The following is a 12,508-nucleotide window of genomic DNA, read 5'->3' as shown; positions in this document are numbered from 1 at the left end:
TGCATTATGGGACTTGAGTATTTTACCGGCACCATGAGTGAGAGTGGTGTGTGTATGAGTGAGGCTCCTCACAGTGTCGGCTGTTCTGCGGTTCGGAACTGTTAAAAAAATAGTGGTCAAAATGATGACACCAACTGGTCTCCATGGCCTGCGTGTGCGCTTCTTAAGGGATCGTACAATGTATGGGTCACAAGTAGTGTCTGGATTTAATCTGCCAGTCATCTGAGACTCTGCTCCCACTCAAATCGCTACAATATATTTCCTTCCAACATTTTAAATTATTTTCAAAACATTGTTGTAAAAGCGCCACTGAGCCGCAAGGGAGTGCTCGAAGAGCCGCATGCGGCTCCGGAGCCGCAGGTTGCCGACCCCCGGCTTAGACTATATACAGATACAAATTATAATCTGTTAACTTGTTTATTGGATTTCTATTTTTAGCATGTTTTTAACGTGAATAACTCAGAGTGTCCTTTGAACTTTAGCGTTCGACAGCACCTCAAAGCAAGTCTTGTTTGAGTCAACGTGTCTTTGATGCATTAGGAAGGCTTTAACTTTGAAAAGAGCGAGGCTGATCGATCTCATCAGTAAATAAATTGACCCTAGCCTTGCAAAATAGCAAGTCAATAGAGTTCAGTAAGACAAAAATCAAGACATAATGAGCTCTCTCAGATTTTTGCAGAACATTTGACTCATCTCTACCATCTCCTTCTCCATCAGTAATCATGAAATATTAAACCTTATAACTAATTGATAGTAACACTAAAAGATGCTGGTCAGAACACATACAGCATCATTTACTATAACCATGGGGGTCACAAATTACATGGCGTGAATATACATTATAATTAAATATTACTAAGTACTGAATAAATTATATCTATTAATGTTGCTCTTATGATTACAGAATATCAAGTTGTTTGAAATGTAACTTCAGTGAAGAAACTGAAACCACCCTGACCTTCACAGAAACATTTACTGTATACTTATAAACCCAACTGGCCAACCTGCAAAAAACTCTCTGTCACTGTTTCTGCTTAAAATGAATACAAACATAAGAAAATCACAAAATTAGAACGCTTCAAATAACTTGTGTCAGTAAAAGCAGTGAAGAAAAAAAACAAAGAAACTAGGAGAGAAATCCTCCAAATAATAACTACCACATGACCCAAGTGTGTGGCCTCGTTCTGCTCATTCTATTGTGTAAATCCGATCTCTCCGTTCAGTATTCCACTAGTTTTGTACATTGCATAGGGGCAACATGCAAAATATGAGGGAATTTTCAAAGACCTTACATACTAATGTAGACCATGAAAATATGGGAAAGTAAGTCACTTTCTAAAAGAATGATGCCACAAAATGATAAATAATACAAACACATAAATAAGGAAACAAGTTTAAAATAGTCAGGAAGGGAAAAAGCCCGTTTGGGTTTTTGCCTCCATTGATTACAGCTGGTTATGTGATCATTTAGCCGAGATAGTTGCCTCATTTACTTTCTTATGATTTATTGAATGGAGTGTTTAAATGAAATAATATTTTATACCATACTCTCTGAACTGCAAGAAGGAGAAAAAGCATTTCCTACAGAAATGTTTTTATAAAATTCCTAAACTGTCAGAATTTTGGTAAGCCTCAAATTTAATAATATGATGGATTTAAATTATGAGGTTGATAATGTGGGGCAAAAAAAGTATTTGTCATTACCTAATTCTGTAACTTAAAAGGGTGGAAAAGTTAAGAAAACCTTTATTAGTCCCACAATGGGGAAATTGCAAAGTTCTGCAATGTTCAACATCAACATGAGAGACAAAATAAAAAAAAATCAAAGAAAGCGCATTGACTTGGCTCCTATTGCAAAATGGTTTTAAAAACTGCAACGAAAACAAAGATTTTATGCATTTGTTTTTTTTACATTATTGTGTTACTTATACCGCACAATATATCGCAAATGGATCGTTATCACAATACATCGTGACATACAGGTATCAAAAAATACGGCTTAAATTGAAATAAAAAAAACGGATGCAGTACTGTGGAAATGATGTATCAGTTGTTTTGCTATATGGTCATGTATCGTAAGTCATATCGTCTAATGTCGCACAAGTGTTTCTAAGCTCTACTACCAATAAAGCATTTTCATGGTTCTGGAGTGGCCCTGGAAGACTCTGGACATCGATTCGATAGAGAATCTGTGGAGAAGTACAAGTCCAGCGACAGCCCCAAAGCACCACAGCTCTTGAGAAGATCTACATGGAAGAATGGACCAAAATAGCCACTACAAGTGTTGAAACTTAGTAAAAAAATAAATATTTGATCTCTGTCATCAACAGTCAGGTTAACATAAAGAATTGAAATGACATTGTTTTAATTTATCAAATACTAATTTTCTGCACTATTATACAAATAAATTATTTAAAAATCACTCAATATAATTTTTGGGATTTTTTTAAAATATTTTGTTTCACAGTTGAAGTGTTTCAATGATGAACATGACAAACATCTCTCACTTATTTAAGTGGGACAACTAGCAGGATCCATCACCGCCAAATACTTTTATAATCTACTGCATATAGCTATAACATAAGACAGGGTATCAGAGACTATTCTTAAATCCATACAGAGATTTGATATGCTTTTTTTTATGCTTGACAACAACAGAACTGGTGACCTTCAGTTCAGTTATGCTAAGCTACACAAATGAACTCCAATCTGAAAAAGACAGGAGCCAAAAATGTTCGTATTCAGAGTAGGAAGGGGTGGCACTAAAGGCTGAAATGTCTAAGAGAAACATTCTGCATTTCCAATAACCTAATTTTCAACTCATCCATTTTAATATCACATTTCTCATAACAGCAATAAGAAGTTCTTAAAACTTCCACAACCTTACAAAAAATACTTCATAAAAGTTGCTAGAAAGAGCCCAGCACTTGTGGGTCACAATCCTGAATAATGAAAAAGGGTAGCTGTTGATTAAGATCCGCTAAGACTTTTTATGACCAACAGCAGACTGAAAATTATAAATAATTATACGACATCGACGTGCAAGAGCATGACCAATGTGTATGAGTGCAACAGCTTAAGCTGAATAGGATTGATTTAAAGTAATATAAAGTTGTTTTTTTGTTCTCAGTTCTATTTTGGTGCTGATATTGATTCATGGATTTAGCCTTATCTGCATCCCTGACATTTGTCCAAAGTTCTCAGCAAATGACTTTAAAAGAAACATGCTATCAACAAGCAGAGTGAGCAGTGATGACAGCAGCATGGCGTAGGAAAACACATCTCAGCAATAAAAAAATCAAAGTAAAGTTGTTAATCTTCCACTGCATGAAATAGAAACCCTTCTAAAAAAAAGACTCTGGAAGTCAATCTCACCATTTCTACTTGAAAAATGTCATCCATCTGATTCCATTTTGTGCAGCATCCACTCACAACAGTTTCCAAACACCTAAACCTGAACTCTATTTAAAGTAGCAGATTTATGGTACAAAAATAGTACTCTTTAGTTTGTTATGGATTCTCTTATAAATTGCTGAGTGGTTTGTTTTTTGGTAAAGTAGAATTTTGAGTTTATTTTTAAGTTCCTTTGATTTCTTCTAAAATAAAAACAAAGTCTTAAATACGGAATATTGGTTCTTGGTATTAGTCAGGACTTGTTTATATAAAAAAAAAAAAAAGGATTGCGCCTAAATTGAAATACAGCGTGTCTCACTTTTTCTAGGGCTATTGATAATAATTTCCAGAATCGATTCGATTCACAAGAGACTGGATTGATTCCATTCCGATTTTTAAGCGATTCTTTCAATCCTTTACATTCAATTCGATTCAACTCTATTTTATGCTTACATAGTTTACACGTTTAGACAGATTTGCTTAGAAATACATAAAAAATCTACTATTTGTTTTGAATATATATATCAATTGCTCTGCTCCTGGATGGCGTTTCAGTTTGGCCACTAGGTATCGACCGCGGAATAGTAGTTCTTTTTTTTTTCAAGAAGAATAAGCAAAGTATGAGCAAAAAAACTGTGCTTTAGACCACAAATGGTTACTTTAAAAATATTTCATTAAAATATTTTGGAAAATTCTTACCTGAGTAGATAAAGATGTTCATTTAGTCAAAAATGTATGTTTAGGACGAGCGTTAGCATTAGCCGTCCTGTGGGAAATTCCATCAAACGCTATAATCAAGCTAGCGGACTTTAGCATTATATGCTAAACCAATCTATATTTGTATGAATCGATTATTGATCTATTCAGCTTAAATCAAATTCAAATCGATTAATCGATTTTATCAACCCAGCCCTAATTTTTCCCTCTAATACGATGCTTCTTAATCTTCTTATTTTGCACAGTGGTGATGAAGGTGAAGTTTTTGGTTTATGTTTTTTCCTAAAAAGACCTTAGCAAATTTCTCTCATCCATTATGTATGGAACTGTATTTGTGCCTTAACATTTTGTGGAGATCATTTTAATATTGAAAAAAATCTGGTATTAAATTTTAAAAGATTTTTAAAAGCATGATGTAAACAAAAATATTACATATTTAACCTCTTAAACTGTTGTGTTTTTGCAGAAAGTGTAAGTTTTCTGACAACTTTTTTTTTTTTAAATGCCTACTTGCTATTTGCCACCCAATGTCTCTGTCCACAACTCACAACAAATGGATTCATTTAGTCCACACAACATCTTTGCATTTGTTATGTTTGAAAGTTGTGAGGATGCAGTGAGAAATAGACTAAAATGGGACTAGTATCACCATTGCATTGATGCTCTTACATAAAAATAATAATATTGATATTGTGGATATAAGGTGTAAATACACTGATCATCATCTAGCAGCGTCACTGTTGAGGTGGGAAATGCCTGTCACTATTTCCATCCTAACAAGCCTCGAGGACCTCACTGGTTTTGAATTAGCAGCTGACCTTTGTTTTTCAGAGCCACATGTCAAAGTGAAGGCTTAATGCAAAGACAGAAGTGCTGATTAGGGACCTAGTTTAGTGTTTTCACTGTGAGTTGGGGAAAAAAAACATTAAACAATTTTATGTAATTTACCAAGCAAAACAATCCACTTAACACATCAGCACACAAACCCATTCTAGATGTTCCAGGGGGGACTGGAAAAACAAGGACAAACTGACTAAACAACCACTTTTACTGTTGGTTATCTCCTCATGTACCGAGTACTGCTATTGGTCCATGTAAGACAACGCTGATGTACGTAAGAGATGTTTTTCTATGTAGGAAACCCATAAACGCAGATCAATATTTTTATGGTCTTCAGGGCACCAAATAGCGCACAAGATCTGAATTGCCAATATCCTGGATGAACAGGTTACTTGAAATGAGGAGAACACCATGACTGAGGCCAAGCACATACCACCCACACTCAAATGCAGCCATTATTTGAGATAGGCGGTAGACTATTGAATGACTCCAAGAAAAACATAAATAAACAAGAAATGGAAAATGTAGAGTAATTCTCAACAAGAGAAAAAGAAGACAGTGAAGAATAGCGATGTCCTGATCCGATCACATGATCCCATTAAGCTAGTTGTGAATACTCATCATATTAATGCAGCAACGAATTAAAAAAAAATCATAATTTTTTTGTCAGTAGTTTCATAGTTCAATTGTTCTGAAGATCCTACAGCTAAAGGTACCAAATATGACCAATAATAACCTATTTTTATTAGGTAATAGTTAACAATTTTTACTAGTTGATAGATGAACTATTTTTACTTGACTGTTAAAGCTATTTCAAAGAAGTGCTTGTTTAAGTGTTATATGATAAAAGAAGGTCAATAAAAGAAAAATAAAAAACCTGATATATTTATTACATTTGTTCATTTTTTAAATGTGTTACAAAAGTATTAGATCAGATACTCAAAATCAAATGACTAGGAATCGGATCAGGCCCTCCCTGGCGGACAACATCAAAAAGCAGACAGTAACATAGCGAAACTTAAGGTCAGCTATGTTGGACAGCTGCAAAATAAATAATCGAATCATGGACCGGTACAATGATCATAGGATACAAAAACAAACAGGTTCAAACAGTGGATAAAAGAGGCCACTGAAGTCAGGAAACACATCAAAGACACCATGAACCAGGAAGTGGAAGCTTTCGTGTTCTTGTATACCAGGAACTCTCCTTCAAAGACCACCTGAAGGGAGGACGTGTGGCCAGAAAAAAACTGCTACTGTCATCTCACAGAAATAGTGACTTATCTTTGGGAAAAACACATTTAGGTGCTTTGTCTTTGGTTAGAACTAACAGTGATATTAATCTCCTTGTGGAATCTCCTTAGTATGTCCGTCAAGGTTAGCAAATGTATAGACTAAGAACTGCTACATGAATACATTTGTACCAGTTTTGTAAATCTGGAAACAAACCTACCCACCTCAGTCCAGTTTGTTTTCCAGCCACCCATCCCCTATAGGCTACTGAGAAGTTCTGATCGACTAAACAAACGTGACTCAGGTAGTCAGCAGCAACCACATCAGGAATAGCTTGAAAACAAGAATGATGGTAAACGTTAAGTGGTAGGGTTGGGCTGGAAATTTCCTTCCTTCCTCTAAATGCAGCCATTTTTTTTTTTATTGAAGGGAATTTGTGCACATTACTTTCCACTTGTCTAAAAGAATATGGTCATCTTAGTAGCACATTTAGGGATTTTCAAGATGCAAATCCTTAACATTCCTGTGTTGAATTAATTTACTCTAAATTTAATAAAATTAAAGTCCCCAAATATGCAAACAGACTTTTCCATGCTACTTTCCAAACTGTAAAGATGCTAAATGAATCAAAATAAGATTTTTTAAAAAGGTTTATGGTGAAATTTATAACTTTCAAGTTGTTTTTAAATTATAATAGCAATTGTGATTTTTACTGTTCAGAAGAAAAGCCAAAAAGAGTTGAATTTCCAAAAATGTAAATGTCTCTGCTGGTTCATCCAAGTGCTAAAAAATGCAACGCTCAGGAAAATTTCCCAAACGTCCAGGTGTCACATCTCTGACTCTACGAGCCTCAGCTGTCCCATACCAAAGGTAATAACACAGCAGCTGGAAAAAGACAATCAGAACTGCATTTAGAGAAACCATTAAGATATGCAAAACAATAAAAAACAAACTTGGGATGTCGCTTATAACTGAAAATGTCATGGATGACTAAAACAAAACAACATATCAGTAAAAACATGTAAAAAAAGGACTCAACAATAAATAAGTTATACAGTTTTTAAAGAATTGAACACCTAAAGTCCCATTCTGATCATCTTTTGAGCTATTTTAACAGCGTTTCCAGTGTTTTTTTAATTGTGATTATGCCGTTTTTCAATATTCTCCACTGTGTTGTCGGAGCAGAACACATCCATCTGTTTACATGCTCTCCCGCTAGCTTACAGCCCCTCACACCCCCAACTTAACATTACCTGTGAAACAAAAATGGCAAGAAATATTGGAGCTTTCCAGCTGTACAGTTTTGATCCAGATGCCCAATTGGATCTAGTTGTCTACAAGGATGTGCATCAGACTGGGGCACAGCAGAAACTTGGGGTCTACAGAAAGACATTTTTTCCATCTGCCCCTGATTCTCAACAAAGTATTATTCAGAAATGCAAATTTTAGCTTAATTTTTTTATATGAACGACATTACGAGAGAAAGGCCAAAAAACCCCACAAATAACAGAATTTTCATCTGAATGTGTGTTTAATTATACCCTATAGTCACATTTAAAGCGTTTTATCTCAAATCTGTGTCACAAAAGACAAAGATTCCCAGTGTACCAATAATTATACACCATATCAGAAAATGAAAACAATGTGCAATAAAAAAGTATGCTAGATCTGAGGCTGATTAAAGCTGTGGTGGGACCTTCAGGGAGCAGGGAATGAACATGCCTGCAAACCTCAATGACCCGAGGCGGTGAAGTTGAGCAAAGAAAGAATCTGAGCGATGCATATGCGTTGTGGCTAAGGATGGTGGTTTCCACGGGAAAAAGTGTGATGTGTCACATGCTGGTGTACGTCTCCCTTTTAAAGGTCACCACCAGGTCATTTTCTGTTGTAAAACTGACACTTAAAACAAGGGTAGCGAGAATTTAATGGATAATGAAAAGGGATGAACAATAAAAGGAAAATTGATCGACATGGCAAAACATGGAGTAAACTGTGACACATGGTTACCGTAAATACACATGAATGGACAGAAAACATACTATGTATATTTTCTAAAGAGTCCAACACACTACTACATTGTTCTTAAAATCCCTCTCCAATCATCTTTTGATCTATTTTAAAAGTGGTGTTTTTTTAATTATATATTATTATTATTTTCTCGTTGTAGGACATCGTTTTTGCAGAGTAGCAGTAGCTTTTTAGAAATTTGCTTCTTTATTGTGGGCAGGACCTTTAAGCAAGGCAACCCCACTTTCCTGTTAGCATCACATGTGTCAAAGTCAAGGCCCGGGGGCCAGATCCGGCCCCCTGGGTAATTATATCCGGCCAGCCTGATGTTTTCTTGCGCTTATTTCTAACTTGTATAATTTTGACAAAATTTATTTTTATGGATAGTAAAATATTGAAAGTTATTTCAAGTTTAAGTTGATTTATTCTGGAATAATATTCCTGCCTTTTCATTATTCCTAATTATGTTAAAAAGTTACAGTTTTAGACTTTTAAAAATTTGCATCATGCTTGCTTTTTGGACTATTTTAGCATTTACTAAGATTTTTTTTTTTTGGTTATTTTGGAATGTAGTTAATACTGCAGCTACATGCTTGCTGTTTTAGCTAATTTAGGCTTTTTTTTTTTTGTTTTTTAGGCTGTTTTGGAGTTTAGCTAATATTTCAGCTACATGCTAGCTGTTTTTGGCTAATTTTTTTTTTTTTTTTTACTTTTTTAGGCTGTTTTGGACTAATATTTAAACACTAGCTGTTTTGGCTAATGTAGGCTTTTATTATGGTTTTCATTGAGGTGGGTCTTTAATTGTTGTCCATTTTAGTTTTAGCCAGTGCTACCTGAATGGTAGAGAATAGTTCTCAACTGATGTTATTCACATATTTGCCTGCGACCAAGCACAAAAACTGATAGATCTTGTAGCCACACGTAATAAAATGCACATTGCGGCACTGGCCGCACAGTCCATTCAAGGTTAAATGTTGTTGTTGGTCCCAGGTATTAACCTAACCCTAACTATAACTCTTCCTCCAGTTAATACGGCCAAGAAAAAATTCAGCACTGGTCACATATATTTAGAAAATGACGTGCGAATAGTCACTTTCATTTTTTTGTGTGTGTTTCCCTCACATGTAAATTTACAAAAAATGTACTGTCTCCTATTGCAAATATTGCATACTGTATATATTTCAATTGTGGGCTGTCTCCAATAAAGGCTGGGTCTAACAGGTGCCCGTTACTGTTAGACGCCAGTCTCCAATAGTGGCCAAGCTCCTTTAAGACTTGACCATTTTCCCCATCTCGTGCAGATATCAGGTGTCTGTGATACCTTTGTTTGGAGCCATTGCCATTATGGCCAAGAAACGCTTATTTGATTTAGCATTTAAACTTTGGCAAACGCCAAAGAACAGTTTGGCGAGTAATCTGCACAACATTTTGGGGGAAGATCCTAAACATTTCAGAAAATGACATAAGCAGATAGGTGATATTGAGACGACAACTGTAGAAAAGGAAGCAACAAACAAACCAATTGTCTGGTGGAGGTGCAAAGAAAACGAGTGACGAAATAGAACTGGTTTGAAAATGGATTATTGAGCAAAAACTGTGTCTCCAAGAAAATGATTGGCAGGAAAGCAAAGAGGATATTTGATACGGATACTGATGGTGTTTCAAAGAGAAAAGACAAGTTTGGAGCCAGTGCTAATCAGAACATAATACAAAGTTCTCATTGTTTCAATAAATCCTGAAATGTTCATATGGTGGCGCTGTCTCTATATGTCTTGACTGGATTTCACCACAAAATAAACCCATTAGCCATCACCATTTTGTCTGTGATGGGATGAAAGTCAGTCTCCAATGGGCTATATGCATGTCTTTTTACTGGATGTATGAAAATGTAAATTATTTGTATTAGATCCCCATCATTTATACCTTTATTTAGAACAGGAGATCAGAATCAACAAAACTGATAAAAACACAGAGATTTAAATAGAAAGAAATGATTTTTTTTTTTTTTCATTTTAAACTTTATAATTCTTTGTCAATCTTTTGGTTAAGTTCAGCAGTAATATAAACAACATAAAAAGCATTAAAAAAATCACTGTTGTTTACAGTTTTTCCATCCTCAAAGTTCATTTAACATGCTATGTTTTAAGCATTATATATTGAGGCAGAGCCCGTATGAAAAAAGTCATTTTTTTCTGTGACAGAATCAGCTGATTCACATTGATTACATCTGCACTTCTGCTGTGCAGAGTTGCATATCAGCGCAATGTGTTTCTCCGCTTCAGAATCAGCGGAAGTTATGTCAACTGCGTCAACCGTTAAAGAGTTACCATAACGAAAAGAATGTAAACACTGGAGCTAAAGCTAATTCATTTTTTTCAGAAGTTATGTCAGTGAGTGCAACATCAGTTTCAGTTTTTAAACGGGAAAAAAGCTCTCGCTAGTTTTACTTTGAAAAAAAGGACGCTTCACCGACAAGATTTATTTACTTACGGTGACAGTAGCCCTGCTCTTTCAGCTTTGTTTTAGTTTATAAACTTAAAATCCAACATTATTCTGAATTTCAGTGCAAAAAATAAATCATCCCCAGATAATGTTACTACACTAAACTATACTTGTAAATATTGTGAATCCGGTGATTTGCAATCTTGGACACCGCAATTATTCGTACTCGAGTTTTTGGGAGCAAATCGCAGGTATCCGAGCACCCAGATACTCGTTACACCCCTAATACTGAGCATTAGGGTATCGATCCAATACCAATTCAATACCAATAATTAATACCAATATCGATATATATTTTTCTTAAATACGGTGAATGTTACATGAACTTAAACATTTCCATTATTTTAATTGCTGTAAATGTTTTTTGTTTGTTTGTTTGTTTTAAAAATTACATCATAATCATAAAAATACTATTAGGACAATATTTTCAATTAAATGGAAAGTAGTTTATTAAACTAAAAACGTCCTTAAATTTAATAAAAAAGTGAAGAAGTGAATGCAAAACATTCTATAAACCAAATCAAACAAGGAACTATGATGAACTATAAACTTCTTGCTTAAAAAAGAAAAGTTTCAAACAAGAATGGAAATATCGATATCTGCGGCCGGTATTGATCTGATACCAACTTGAGATCGATACTATCGATATTTTGGGGTCGATCCGCCCAGCACTGATGTCTAATATAAATGTACGAACAGCGCAGCTGCCATGTCGGAACTAGAAAACGGATAGTGTTGTCACCACTCTCCTGTCAACAGCTTTCCTGCCTCATCACCACAGCACGGTCAGAGGATGGGGCATGGAGGCTGTCTGTGGCTACAGGACTCCGGGGTGAGGAGACCTGTCCTCGGTCGACTGCCCTCGACACAAACTCTGCCCGGCTTCTAACACTTCCATTTCCCAGACAAACTTACGGTTCAAGCCTCAAGCGTGCCAAGTTTATCACTTTTTTCCCGGAACTCCTTCCCTGGTAAGTGTTAGCCAAAGTGTTGAAAAAAAAGAGAGGGAACAGGAGGAGGAACTCAGCCCCTTTTCTCCTCCAGCTGAACGTATCCGCTACATGATAACGTTAGTTCGCGCGCGCGTCGGAAAACTTACCAACAGTTCTCGAGCCTGACCCCGAACCAAGCAGAAGGTACCAGATCCACATCATACGGTCTCGTTTCCTCCCGCACGGCCTACCTCAGTGTTCCTGCCCCACCGCGGGGCCAAAAACTAGGGACAAAAAAAAGAAGAAAAAAACAAACTTCTCCCGCACCTTTCACGTCTGACCGATAAGATTCGTTTGGTTGAAGCGGGTTCGCGGTTTTTGGCCGAGACAAGTGGCCTCGGGTCGGGACAGCAGTCCCAAGTCCACTTTGGGAGCGGGGGATGGCACACACGCCGAGGCTGAAGGGGATTCGGGGGTGGCGGACACGCAGGCTCGGGAGTGCTGGTGGTGCTGGGAGGGAGGCGGAGCCGCAGGCAGAGCCGGAGAGTGGAGGTCGGCTCACCCGGGACACGGCCTCCTAAGCGGCGGATCAGGGGCACCACACACCACTGCGGTGGTTTAAAAAAGGATTTTTTTTAAGCCAATTCATTCAGTTTTCTGTTTTCTTTTTTACTTTTTTTTCTTTGATATATTATTTCAAAGAGGAGTCTGGGACACTTTACTGAGGACACCACAGAGTTGTCCCATTGTCTCAGTCTTTTATTAAATGTGATAGAAATCCTCAGTATCAGCGTTTCTATTGACTGATCAAAACCTAGAAGGAGCTGAAAAGTCTTATTGGATTTGCATTTATGACCTTTTTTAAAATAATAAATATGAATATA

General features: G+C 36.3%; 1 protein-coding gene across 2 annotated transcripts in view; it reads right to left on the bottom strand.

The window, feature by feature from the left end:
- ldlrad3 (low density lipoprotein receptor class A domain containing 3) overlaps positions 1–12,502 on the bottom strand; it is a 116,496-nt gene extending 103,994 nt beyond the window's left edge. Inside the window, exon 1 of one of the 2 annotated variants that reach the window (XM_024281883.2) lies at positions 11,608–12,502. Coding sequence is in view for 1 of the 2 variants with exons in the window: in XM_024281882.2 (XP_024137650.1) it covers positions 11,792–11,846 (55 nt within the window). In the remaining variant the exon portion in view is untranslated. The remainder of the gene's footprint in view (positions 1–11,607) is intronic. The other variant, XM_024281882.2, reaches the window with a different exon arrangement.
- Between the last annotated feature and the right edge of the window lie 6 nt (positions 12,503–12,508).

The sequence above is a fragment of the Oryzias melastigma genome, linkage group LG6 (genome assembly GCF_002922805.2).
Source record: "Oryzias melastigma strain HK-1 linkage group LG6, ASM292280v2, whole genome shotgun sequence".
Lineage (NCBI taxonomy): Eukaryota > Metazoa > Chordata > Actinopteri > Beloniformes > Adrianichthyidae > Oryzias > Oryzias melastigma.
Note: the sequence above shows the minus strand (reverse complement) of the source record. Positions and strands in the feature narration are given on the sequence as shown.